Source organism: Sylvia atricapilla, chromosome 3 (assembly GCF_009819655.1).
Source record: "Sylvia atricapilla isolate bSylAtr1 chromosome 3, bSylAtr1.pri, whole genome shotgun sequence".
In the NCBI taxonomy this organism is placed as follows: Eukaryota; Metazoa; Chordata; class Aves; order Passeriformes; family Sylviidae; genus Sylvia; species Sylvia atricapilla.
This window is the reverse complement of record NC_089142.1, coordinates 76324896-76339125: the sequence shown is the minus strand read 5'-3', so window position 1 is coordinate 76339125 and position 14230 is coordinate 76324896. Positions and strand designations below refer to the sequence as shown.

The 14230-nt window shown below is 38.6% G+C and overlaps 2 protein-coding genes across 2 annotated transcripts in view; one reads left to right on the top strand and one right to left on the bottom strand.

Annotated features, from left to right (window-relative positions):
- PRKN (parkin RBR E3 ubiquitin protein ligase) overlaps nt 1-13713 on the bottom strand; it is a 674505-nt gene extending 660792 nt beyond the window's left edge. The window contains exon 1 of the mRNA XM_066315857.1: nt 13527-13713. Within this exon, the coding sequence (XP_066171954.1) occupies nt 13527-13533 (7 nt within the window). The 5' untranslated portion in view covers nt 13534-13713. The remainder of the gene's footprint in view (nt 1-13526) is intronic.
- A 115-nt stretch (nt 13714-13828) lies between these two features.
- The window catches only part of PACRG (parkin coregulated), a 212781-nt gene continuing 212379 nt past the window's right edge, over nt 13829-14230 (top strand). The window contains exon 1 of the mRNA XM_066315853.1: nt 13829-13876. The gene's annotated coding sequence lies outside the window, so the exon portion shown is untranslated. The remainder of the gene's footprint in view (nt 13877-14230) is intronic.

Genomic DNA, 14230 nt, shown 5'->3' with positions numbered 1-14230 from the left:
TTATTCTTCAATGTGTTGGCATAAAGAAATGAACATATCTAATTTTGCAGCTCTTCTCAAACCTATTGACTAGGAAACACATAACACAAAAGAAATCTGCCATCCTGAACCCAAAGGAAACCATATAATGAAAAGAACTATGAAAAAATAAATACCTAGTCTTCAAATAATAGTTATTGAAGATGGAAACAAAATTCACAATCCAAAGGCTTGTCCAGCTGGACAATTCCATCTCTCCTTCCATCACTGCAAATACTTTTAAGATTAGTCCCTGAACAAAGGTGGGGGTGTTGCGCTATTCCAGCCCATCTCTGTGCTCATCTTTGGCCAGAAGCTCCCTGACTACTTAGAATCTGGGCAACAGAGATGAATATGTGCCAGCTTTACAGCTACTGTATTTCAGTGTAACATATTACCTCAACTTTTAATGTTCTAACTGAAATCTTAGACTCTGAACTTCAAAAGGATCTAAACGGCTGAAGCTTAAGTGCCGCCGTTTTCTGCTGTAACTGGGAAATATACACAACCTAAAAAACAACGCAAACTAAGCCAAACAGCACCTACGAAAATGTACATGGAAATGTACATGTTAAGAATACAAAAGTGGAGTTGTATAGAAATAGTTCATGTACCTGAAAGTTCATGTATCTTTACTGAAATAAAATTTTAGTACAATGAAAAGAAAATCCTAAAAAGTGCCAAAAAGGGGAACACTAAGGTACCCCACTAACATAGGGCAACTTTTTTTTTCTTAAATGAGTTCTTTTCCTGCTTGAAGTGTTGTTGATTTATGTGTTAGAAGTTTCAGCGCATTCGTAAACAGAGGAGTAATGTGAAAAAATTGAATGCAGCTTTTGAGACCTAGAAGCTGTAACATACTGTAAAAACAGAACAGAAATCCCAGCAAGGCTAAATATATTATGAAATTGCTCACACTCTAAGAAATGTACCTGTTTCTAACATATGCATAAACTACAACATAATATCACAACTTAAGTAGCTTAAGAGGAAGTGTAAGTTTTTGCTTCTCAAATCACAATTTGATTAACATTAATATAAGAATGATAGCTGACAGTCAAGAACCATTATAAGTGACATTAACCAATGCACATAAGTTGAAACATTCAGCATCTCATGAAAAAACAAATTCTGTACAGACTTGCACTGCTAGGATGGTTACTGCCCAGTACAAACTCTGCTGCAGGTGAGGCAGCATACACTAAGAGGTAGATACTGCTGAACACACAAACTATTTAATTATACTTTTTGGTGACCAGCCAAACTAAAGTTGGATATTAAAGACCATTGTGCTTTTAAGTTAAGCAGTTAAGTAACAAATCGTTTTAAAAAATATGGAAATATTGCCAAATATGATTAAATGTATGAAAAATCTCATTTTAAACAGTCATTTCAAAACCAGCATTCTAGAGATAAAAAAATCATTATTAAGTCTTTAAAACAGCAACAAATTTCATACACTTACAGTTTTTGGTTGGTTGAGCTACTGTCAAGACATTAATGTGTTTTTTAAAAATAATTAAGGGCTAAACAGTGATGCACAGAATGATGCATTCCCAAGTCACCTTTTTTCCCCTTTAGCGCTAACAAGCAGGAATATGCTTTTGATGCTTTCAGTGCCAAGATCAGGTGAACTGCAAGGTTTTACAGAGTACATTACTCCAGCTCCTTAAGGGGCTATAAAATCACATTAAACTTGGCTTGTTATTAATAATTCATGGAGACTTCCTTAGTTCACTACAGGGGCATCACTCTTAGGGCATCATTCTTTTTGAAATAACAGGGAAAGTCAGACAAACAGTGTTACCATCAAAATGAGAAGCCACCTACCACGAACCCAGGGACTCCAAAAGCCCTAAAGAATTTAAATCCTTACAATTTCCAGGCTCAACCCAGAATTCTACATTCCTTTTTAAAGGTGATATCAATTTAATAGATAAAAATTTCATCTATCTAATGATCAAAATTAACTTTGATGCATCATGGAAAAATCAGCTTTATCCTTGAAAACTTAATTCTGGCGTAGAAAGAAAGCAAGTCCACTTCAAAAGCTTAGCCTGCTGAGTAAAATAATACTCTATACACAAAAATTTCTAGCTGTATGAAAATTCAAAATCCATCCTTTAGTTTTAAAAGTAACAAGAGAACACAGAGTTTTAACTGCTTTGTACCCACCTCCCCCACAAGCACATTTTGTTATTAAGAAATAAGTCATCAGTCAGTGTCCAACAAATACAAAAGCTTGAAAAGGCAAAGCCTCAGAGGTGCATGGCCCTAAGCAGTTTACTGCTGTACTTTCAAAATACAAGGACAGAGGCTGTATTTGTGGCTGCGTCATCATTCCATAGATACATTATGTACATACTTTTAAAGACAAACTTTAGATTAATTGGTCCTGATAATTTTGGGGAAAACAAAGAAGGTCAGGTATTTGGAAACTGATTCTGTATCATCTACAAGGTAACTACTCCCTGGTGTCTCTCACTCACTCCCTGTTCAGTAACATAGCAGCCCAGGAAGGTTGTGTTTCCTGACATAAACACCAAGGACAAAGAGAATTTTGTTAGTGTCTCATGGAGGAAACAGGTGAGAAGCCTTGTCAAAACATCACTTGTTTCTTCTAATATAGAAGATTTTTAAATCCAGAAACCAATAGAAGTGATCCAAACTTTCCTTCTGAAGAAATCAGCACTGTCTTATTTGACTAACATCACTGTTAACAGAGTCTGATTTCTTTAGTAACAACACACAGCAAGTAGATATGCACAACAGTTTCACATAGATGAACAAGAAACCCAAATGTTTTGACTGTTTTTTCTTAATGTCCCCTTTACACAAATGGCAAAGTAAACGGGAAGTCTCCCTGTGCACAGTCCTTTCTCCTCAAAGGGCTGCCTATTTTAATTAATGTCTAGAACTAAACTAAATTTCAAAAGTTGTATTCACATGAAATCAACTATCTTATTTTTTTATGTGTTGCAATTGTATCCTAAATAGGTTTATAGCTCACTGTCTGCTTTCCTAATTCAGGAAACTGATAATATGAACAGTTCTAAAATAATACATTTGAAATGAAACAGGAATTGACACTGAATGCTCTTTGCACACAGTGATACACAAAGACATCTTAGATTCTTATCAGAATTACAGCAACAGTCCTGCTATTACCCATTGAAAGTGCTTATTTTTTTCAATTTTATTTATATTAAAAAAACCCTACCAACTTCTTAATGTTGAAAAATCGGGAGTGGACCACACATGTTGCAACTGTTGCCACTGACAGATGAAAGCAGGGAAATGCCAGGCTTTCTGAAGGGGAGCACATCATGAGAAACATTTTAAGTCTGTCACCAAATACAATTTATACCATAAACAAGGATTATTAGTAGTATTTGAATGTTATTGAGCATTTCTAATGTAAAACTCCATACAACTGAGAAGGAAAAAAGAACATTCCAGATGTGTTCATGACATGATTTTAAGAAGCCAGTGTCCCAAAACAACCTGCTCACTTTAATGTAAGTTACATGACTTTCCATCAGGATATTACCCAAGAACCCGAAATCTCTGCAAAAGGGAGACTATGTTATGTTAACACCACAAATATTCACTTATTTGATGTAATATTAAAAGAGTTGTATAGTTTCAAATACAATTTTAAAGTATGTGATATTTATTTTTAAATGTGGAATTATTTTTGTCTCCATATCTATAACAAAAAATAGGAAATTTAACCTAGAGCCTAACTCAAAGGTGCAATTTCGTAACTCCTAAGCAGAGTCGCATACACACAGAGTAAAATCAGCTGGTGATAAGTAAATGTGACTCAATAATTCACAGGTACAAAGGGCTGTTGTCCTGATTTTTCAGCCTTCTGATGCTTTTACATTCTTGTATTGGAGTTCTCACGCTTGTAACAAAACCAAAGACTGGTATTTTGCAAATATGCATTCCTTTCCAGGGGAAAGGATAAATTTATGGACTTCTAAGCTGACCACTGGGGTCAGAGAGGTGATACTCTTGTCCCCCAATCCCTGAACAAATTCCAAACCCTATAAAAACCCCAAATCATAATGAATTCTCTTTTTCTCTCCTCACTTCTCAGCTTGAGAGGTGAGTGTGGTTCTTTCGTGTCCTCTGGCGACAAAGGGGCACAAAAAGTTATGGGCTGAGGAAGCTGAATTTGGACAGCACAGGTAAACTTTAGGAGCAGGGCTAGGATCAACTGTGTGATTGATTTTAGTATCTGTTACTCAAGTCTTGTTTCTATCGGAGGAACAAGACAACAGAAAAAGCTCCAAGTACTTCTGAGCTTCAGGTGTTTTATGAGATTGATACGGCCAAAGCACCATGCCATACTGGAAAATTTTGAGTTTTAATGTTATTTCAGAGCAGCACTCAGGACTTTTATAAGGCTGTAATGTGTTTTTATTTTACCTGTACTGAAAAAAGAAAAGACTGGATAACAGCAGGAAAGCAGCTATTCCAAGAAAGGGAGGCATAAAATGTAAACATAATGAAACAAAGAAGCAAATGAAGAAACTCTCCTTTTCCTTTATTAGAAATAAGGGAAACAGATTGTGCTCATCTTGCTTAGGGCCAAGAGTCTCATTGTATGGAATTCAGCCAGGCTCCAGTACATAGCTCACTACGGAGTTTTGCTGTGTTGAAAAGTAAACCAGATGGGATATTTGCTTCCAACAAGATAATTCTAATGGAAATTGTTAGAAGTACTGTAAAAGAAACTTTTCAGCTTCATCTGCTATTTTATTGTGTATAATACAGGCAAGCAGAATGAAAAGTAGACTATGAAAACAAACCACAAAAATTTAAAAATTCAAAACATTAATCATTAACCAAGTTTCGAATTTATGTGGCTCAGAACACCAACTGCTTACATAAAGCACTCACCAGGCTAAAGCCAAATCTCAAACAGTAGCAGTTAGTGTGAATAAAATATCCTAAAATTATGTAAAGTGAGTACAAAAATAATCAACTTAAAGGTTAGCCTGTAGCTTCATACAGCTTGAAGAAAAAATATGAAGCATGTCAAAAGACCAATACACCAGGGCCTTGTGAGACCTAACAGACACAGTGTTTTTGTTCAGGACCATTAAGATAACATCTCCTGTTGTTAAAAGGCCCCATATTTTCCAGATGAGCTACAAAAAGCAAAGAAGGTAGATGAAGTATAGTTCTACAGTTACAGTTCTTGATGACTTTTTTTGTTTGTTTGGGAGAGGGGGAGGTTGTTTTGTTTTCCTTTTGTTGTTGTTGTTGTTGCATCAATATCTTGGACTGTAGCCCTGAACTGTTCCTGGCAGTAAACAGCTTTTTTTCAACACAAGCTACACCCATTTCATCACAACAAATTCATCCTTAAAGAAAGATAACAGGTAATAAGTGCAGTATTTTGTAACCAAAGTAGCTTAGACACAAACTGAGCCCATCACTGCTGAGAAATATGGTCAGTTATCATTGAGAGACAAGCTCATGCTTCAATTATCCCAATCCAATTTGCCAAGCAGAAGTACCCTCGCCACTAAAATTTTACTATTAAAATGGCAATATATCTTTTCTTTTTTTTTAAAATCTTGGTCTCAGACTAAACACTGCTCTAAGCTCCTCTCTTTTCTTCTTCAGGAACTGGTCTATACCAGACTTAAGAAATTCTACTCAGGCTTTGACTTTGTCCTACCATGTTTCTTCAATCAGCCAGAAAGCAGATTGGAATGAAATTGATATGATTCAATAAAGGAAAATCAAATTTTTTCAACATTTAGTTTCAGTAATCTAATTATGAAGCTTTTAGTAATAGCGTAATTACTTTGAAGTTCTGAACATATGTTTCCACTGAGAGTATTCCACAGAGGACACTGTATCAGAAAAGGGAAAAAATGTAAACATAAATGTACCAAAAATATTTCAGCTCATCAAATAAAATTAAAATTGAAAGGAGAACCATATGCCAGAGATGTAATACGATGTGCAATATGAATCACTTCTGTTTCCATCATGCATGGTTCTTTAATTTAATACCAATGAAGAAAATGGGAAATAATTTTTCTATGACATGAAGCACATTACCAAAACATCACTGGATTGGCACATTTTAAAAAAATTAAAATATACAAGTAAACTTATTATGACAAAAAGTAGCCAAACACTATTCCTTAAACTTTGAAGGCCTAAATGTTTCCATTTAGGAAAGGATGTCTTAGAGAAGTACCTCACACAATGGGCCTAAAAAAGCCTGGGCATCTCAGTTTCTTGTGATTCTTACTCTTGTGGATTTAGCTAAATATCCTTAGCTCTATACAGTGAAAGCTATTAAATCTGAAGTAATAGATCTGACACAAGACAGTTCTATTGTCTAAATTCATTAAAAAAAAAAAAAAAAAAAAAAGGAATCAATGAACTAAGAGAACTAAGAAGAGAAATTCATCCCTGAGCAAGACACTAAGAAATGCTAAACAAAAGATATAGAAAACAGCAGCACAGACAGGAGGACACTCAGAGAAAAAAACAAAAACAAACCCACAAAGAACAACAAACAAATAAAAGGAAGTAGAGGAACTACATCATTATATAGAAAAGCTTTCCACTTTTAACAAAACAACATTCACACTAATCATCACAACAGTGGTGAGCAAAGCAAATACATTTTTGTTACTGGAAAGTTAACTTTATGGGTTTTGTTTGTGGTTTTTACATATCACAATTTACAAATGCAAATAAATTTGCTTCAGTGCCCTTCTACGTCATCAAGAGCAAACTTAGTGCACAAGCCTACTTTTACTTAGCACACAAAAACTCACTCCCAACAGATAAACTAAAGCAAAGGAACATGTCCAATTTTTCTGGCAACAAATGCATTGTTCATACCACCTTCACAAAAAACATAGCACAACCAACAGCTTTCAATTGCAACTACTTTCTAAAAAGCTGTGCTTTCATTTCCTACACATTAATACATTATAACCTTGCTGTCCTTTAAACTACCATGTAATGACAAGTTCTTTCCTCAATTAGGATCTTCATTCATCTTTATCAGCTTGTGAAATTCTTAAACACTAAATCAAATTCTTAATGCTTTGCTTTTTTTCTTTTCTCAGTCGAGGGGTCCAGTTAGAGCTTAGACGTGAAAACAAACTGTGTCCCCAAATCATTAGGCAATGTCAAAAGAAGAATAAAACCCATGGAACAAAACAAACCACAAACAAAAATTTTCTTGTTTTCTTACCAACAGATCTATGCTATAGCGACAAATAATACTTTAGGAAAGAACTTTTGACATATTCAGAAAATAAACACACAATTCCTTAAGTCAGATTTCCAAAATCAGGGTTAATAAGGAAGACATTATTGGCACAGCATTTGTTGAAGTAAAGGTGACCACCTTTCTTTCATCATTCCAACTTAGCTCAAATCACCCAAGGGCAGAAAATCAAGTCTTCCTCAACAGTCAGAATAGTAATAAAGCCAAGAGGTGTGGTAAAAACTGCAGGATCCAGTTTTGGACATGTTTAATGGGCAATGACCCATTTTTAGATATGCGTATATAATTGTTTTCCATCTTTGAAAGGTAAATGGAGAAGACATTAATGACATACAATATTACAAATTCAGAGGTCATCAGAGAGCACAAAAGCTTCTGAATAGTTTTCAAATTAAGAGTTTTAAAATTTTCACCATTGAAATTTCTAGTGTGAATAGACGTGTTATATCCTGCAGACAGCCTCAAATAGTTCTGAAGAGCAAGAGAGAGCTTTTGCCATTAAAAAAATTACTTAGAAATAAAATAAAACCCAGGAAAACAGTTAGCAGAGTTAATTTCTCTGAAGCACATAATTTATGATGCCACTGTTTTGGAAGGCATTGTGATATATGGAGAAGCAACTGCTGAAGATTTTGTGGCTTATCCATTATAGGCATGTAGCCACTGTAAAAAGACACCACATAAAGCTACCATGTGCTTAATACATCATAATTGTGACAAGTTAATTATGCAATCTTTTGGGTGAATTCATGAGAAATCATTAATAAGACTGCCTTGTTCAAGAAAAGATGCATGTTTACCAGCACAAATACCAGCTACGACTGTATAAATTGCTCAAGGACATGAAATAAAAGGCAGTTTCATGATTAATTCCGAATTAATTTCTACCCTTAAGATTGCTATCATCAAATTTAATATTTCAGTGATGGCTGGAGAACCTAAATAGATTCTTTGTCTCTTGTCATTTTAACTGAGAATTTTTAATAACGTGGCAAATATTTCAGTTACTTCCACATGCCTCAAAAAAACAATTTCGATGCTACAATTTTTTTCCTGGGTCAAGCTTTAACAATAATAGAGATGAATATGCTAATTAAGAAAAGTGATGCAACACAACAGCTACTGCTTAAAAGCTGGTTTAGTAAAACCAGGCAGGTTTCAGTCTGCTTCAAAAAGTGCACAGTAATGAACTAATTCTTTCTCCATCTTGCCCCACCTCAAGAATAAAACAGGCAAAAGGGTGCTGATGCGATTTTCTGTATCAGATAAACCTGATGGATTTTTGTCCTTATTTTGTAAGGTCATCCATCTTTCCACTCTTTTAGTACTGACCAAAATAAAGAAGGACTGGGAGAAGCCTGTAGTACATTTGAAACTGAAAAATTGTAAAAATATTATAGACTTTAAAGGACATAATTTACCACATTAAAATTTAGTTATTTAACAATTAGAAGTCCTCATAAAGCACAAACATTTGCAAGATGCCTCACCCACACTGTAGTTCAGAAGGAAGAAATCAGGTTGTGAAATAACTCACAACTAAATAATTAAGGCTTGCCAATGAATTACCTCCAAACCAGTGTTTGTAGTGGCATTCTGTGAATTCTGGCTATACAGCTGCCCATTTCTTACATGACCTTACTTTCTTCTTTTAACGGAAAACTTCATACATTACTGGCTGCATTCTGCATTAGAAGTTGATTTTCAGTCCAACAATACTTATATACAGTATATAGGAACAACAACAATTGACTGAAAATAATTTATCTATTTTACATCAACCTGTCTGGCAAAGTAACAAACTTCCCACGAATGGTTTTATCCTCCCTTGGGCTTCTCCTAAATATAGCAACTTGGAGAACTTGCACCGTTCTCGGTATCGTTTACTTCTGTGGCCTGACCATTCACACAACTGAGAGTTCCACCATGCCGGTTGTGGTAGCCCAACTAACTTACTTCAGTAAATGGGGACATATGTGTTTCCAATTACAAAAACTACTCTACCTCTTGAGGCAATGTTATCACAACAGAGCAAAACAATGTCTTCAGCTTTAAGCATCTCTACAAAAGACATTCATTACTTTGGAAAGGACACTTAAGTAGTAGCATTTGCTGTCACACTTTTTAAAATATTTCTTTTTTTGATTTCCATATTTTGTTAGCAAAGGCCTTTTCCCAGTTGTTTCTGGAAGTAAGTGTAATTTGAAACTCTCTATTTTCATCTCAGAGACAGGCTGGACCAAAGCATTTGGCAATGGATACTCTTTTTATACAATACATGGAAGTAAGCATGGGCAATAATGTAAAGAGACTGCCAGATCAGTTTTCGGTAGGGCTCTATCTGAAAAAACCAAAACACTGTATCAGAATATCCTTAGCCCCTGCTTTGTTAGTCTCCAGTCTCCTTGATATTATAGTACTGTTATTTTGCAGTCATTATTTTTAAAAAAAAAAAATCAACCAAAAATACCAAAAAAGCAGAAAGACACATCCCACTTTTCCTCCCCCTTGCTACTTGTATTTCAAAAAGAAATCCAAGCAGTCTTCTCATCTCCCTTAATAGAAACAACAAAATCCAGAATGCGTATGTATATCTAGCAAAACTTAGATGTCTTTTGAAAATATCCTACTTAAAATGATACTAACTTTATAACACCTTGCTGACAGAGTAATAACAAAGCATTTTCTAGGAAAATAATGGTTAAAATATAATTCCAGTAAAACACAAACTGTTTTATGATGCAAGTCCAATACAGCGACCCTAGCAAAAGGGAAAACGACTCAAAACAAACTCAGCAAACTGGTCATGTATGTGAAATGCAAGTAGCCTTTGATATTCTGAGGTTTAGGTTTTGTTTAATCAAACTATTACACAGATTATTCCACATGCTTCTGAACCACAACTTGAGCTGTTTTTTCAGTATTGTACTGGAGCTATCCACAGCATTAGAACACCAAAATGCCAACAGAAAACAAACAAACAAACAAAATTGAAGCACGAGATCAAAATATTCAAGTAGAAAATTCCTACTAAACTACTTTTGCTTCAGTTGCTACACTAGTACCATTACTATAATAATACCATATATAAAAATATATTCAGGGCAATTCTAAAAGGGTTTACTCTCATTTTGCTTCCTCAAGGTTATTTTCATAGCAATGAGAAATATTTACACAGAAAGTAGATTACCAACACATTGAATAAGGGTGCAACACCAAGGAGTGATCGGTCATCCAGATAGCTCAAACTTTCACCCAGGCTCCCATTCTCCCTTAACTTGATTATTGCTGGATGAATCATATTTCACTGTCAAAGCTCTTCGCAACCTGTCGCTACTACCACCTTCATCTCTCATTCACCACAGAAATGCTGAACTGCCACTGTTAACTATAGAGAGCCCATCTTCTACATTTTTAAAACAGCTTAGGGCCTTCTCCTGGGGTTTCTGCTCTTTGAGAGATATTTTCCGAAAAATTCCATAAAGCTGTCCCAGTATCTTCGTTCAAAATTAGTTTTAATTTTTTATTTTTTCCCCCCAGAACAGGTATTCAAGAATGTGACATTATTGCCAGGGCTGTTGACTAAGAAATAGTTCAGCCAATATAACTGCAGGTTATTACTTCCATTCCACTAACACTACTTTTCAGCTGATCCAGTGGTAAGCAAGCAAACAAAATAAACTTAAAAAACCCACCACAAACAACTCCCCAACCTTCCATGCCCCTACATAAGTAGAGCTATGACAAGCTATGCCACTTACCTAAGCTCGGTCTAGATTCCAATTACCATTTAAGGAACCTGAATGTGCACAAGCCTATACAACCTGGTCTGTGAGAAATAAAAACTATAGAAGACAGAAAATAAAAAACCAATTAGAGGAATTACCATGTGTACAAGCATATTATGGCATTAACTTATGAGGACATAAGACATTTCTAGACATATGAAACTGTGAAACATTTTGGAAAATATACCATGTCATTCATAGGAAAATTCTTTTTAATACTCAGGTTTGAAAAATTATCTCACCGTTTCACTCCTGCCCCCAAATTTGCTATGGCATTCCCAGCTTGCAAATGTTTAGAGAGTTTTCAGAAAGTCTCAAAGCAGGATGTTGGACTAGGTCTCCACATCACGTACTTTAAATTCTTTTACTTTTGGGAGGTGGGGCAGTGTCATACTGATTTTGGCTGAGATAGGAGTTAATTCGACTTAGAAGCTGGTACAATGCTGCGTCTTAAACTTAGTATGAGGATAATGTTGGTAACACCCTGATGTTTCAGGTGTTGCTAAATAGTGCTTAGCCAAATCAAGGACTTTTCAGTTTCCCATACTCTGTCAGTGACGAGGTGCGTAAGAAACTGGGAGGGAGTGTGGCCAGGAGACAGCTGACTCAAACTGACCACAGGGATATTCCACACCTCAGATCGTGCCCCGTAGGTAAACTGCTGGGAGTTGGTCTGGAGGACGGCCTGGGCACTGGTCAGTGAACAATTTTATTGTGCGTTCCTAGCTTCTCTTGGGCTTTATTCTTCTCTCTCCTTTTCATTACTACTATCATCATCATTAGCATTATCAATATTATTATTACCCTGTTTCAATTATTAAACTGTTCTTATTTTGGCCTCAATTCTCCTCCCCATCCTGCTGCTAGGCAGGGGAGGAGAGAATGAGCCAGCGGCTGTTAGGTACTTAGTTGCCAGCTGGGGTTAAACCAGGGCAGGCTGCAACTCATGTAAAGCTGTGTTTTTAAATTTGCAACTAATTGGTCTGTACATTTCATAATCAATATTCACAAACGTTTCCGTCTGCCACAGTGAAAATAAAATTATCATTCCTCAGTCATATAACATTTATATTCATGAGCAGTACGTAAATATTTGGATTTCAGTGTGAGGGCTCGAGGCATCAGCTCTGTATCCACATGGGCAGTCCCTTAGGTACACTCAACTTACTTTTCTGAGGCATTCAAAAACAAACACACACTGCGATTCTGCAAACACACGTATTTTATATAGTACAGCAATACATTAGATCAGCAGATGACATTGCAAAATAAAAACAGTGGAATACCTGACCCTCTGTGCTTTCCTTAAGCCAAGCTTTCAACTTAAAATGTTCTCTACTACACAAGAAAAAAGTAGCCCAAATGACAAGGATGTTCTGTAAGAAAAATTCCACAACTAGAAAGACATCATTTGCATTAATATATATATACAGTGAAAACACTGGACAACGGTTTGTAACCTTCTTTTTAGCTTTAGCAAATGTGAAAGGACATTAGCCATACACCTGTTACCATATACTGCTAAGAAAAAAATGAATAGCTGAAAAACCCATAGCAGTCTTGGAAACTTTTAAGATGTTCAATTTAAAAACAATAAATATTTTCACAACTAAATGTACGGTTTTTAACTTGATCAGACAGCAGTAGACAGACAACTACGACACCAACGCTGATGATGAAACAGCAAGCCTGAGGACAGCGAAGAGTTGCTAAAGTGCATGTGCATCCAACTACATTTTACAGGTTTTACTTTAAATAACTCTCTAAATTGAGAAACTCAAAGCAAGACGAAATGTGAAACAGGAAGGCTACAAAACGGTTCCGGTACTTCTGAACTCCCCATGTATGGACTAATCTCTCAAGGAAAAGAAAACCCACTGCTGGAAGAACCGAGCCAGGCTTCACGCCGGCGCTGGATGGCTCCAGAAAGCAGCTCAAGGACCAAGGGTCACACTCCAACACCACGGGGTGCTGTAAGCTGCGTCTGTTCCAGGTCCGCGCCACGCACCGCGCCAGACCAATGAATAATACGTATACATGCTGGCAGGCCACAAAAAGTTCGCAGATCACACAAACCTCGAAGAGAAGCATATATAACCAATATACTGAGGAGGAATAAAAAGCAATTTAAAAATGACAAGGCTTGGCCGGGGGTAAAACAGGAGGGCAGTGACCCCTCTCAGCGCTTTCGCCCCCGCGTACCCGAGGCGGTTTAAGCCGCGGGCGCACCCCGGGGGCAGCCCCGGCTCGCCCCGCCCTGCAGAGGCACCGGGGGAGACGGGCGGGACCCAGGGGAAGCCGCCAGAGCCGCCGACACGACGGCAGACCCTACAACAGCAGCGGCCGCGCCGCCGGCAGCGAAGGGGCGGAGAGGAAAGGGGCGGGGAGGAAAGGGCGGATCCGCATCCGGGCTCGCCCCGCTCCCTGACGCGCTCACTCACCGATCATGGCGGCGGCCGCCGGGGAGGAGAGGGGCGACGCGTGCACGCGCGCGCACGTGCCGGCCGCGCCCGGCGCTCGGGCACGGCCCCTGGAGCCGCCCTGGGGGGTCGCCCGACTGCGGGCGGGGTGGGCCGGCCCTGAACGCGCACGCGCCTCACTGGGGAGCTGGAAGCGCGCGCTGGGCTTTCTGGGTAGCGTAGTTCTTGGCCAGTTCACACCCGCCCACGCCCTCTCACGTCATCGCCTCACAGTCCCTCCCCACACACACACACACACACACACATACCACGCTAATGACTTTCTCGTTAATTGCTGTCCGCCGCCCCGATGTACGGGGCACCGGGCGTAGGTACAGCTGTGCGGGGCCAGGCGGTGCCGGCGGGGCTCTCTGTGATTCCCCTCCCGCTTCCCCGGCGGGTTGTTGACGCGTTGCCTGGCGACGGTGGCGTGGCCGGGACACCGCGCGTTGCGGCGGGTGCCCAACGAAGCCCGAGAGGGACACGCAGGGCCGGACCCGGCGGGGGGACAGCGGCGGGCGGGCGGGGGCGAGGACCCCCGGGGGACAAGGACATCAGGTGGTGATGAAGGGCTGGACACGGCGGAGCGGGGTTGACGAGCTGGGGTGATGCAGACGGGGACTGGGGACGGGGGCGAGGAGCGGGCAGAGGGGGCCTGTGAGGGGCCTGTGAGGGGCAGGGAAGGC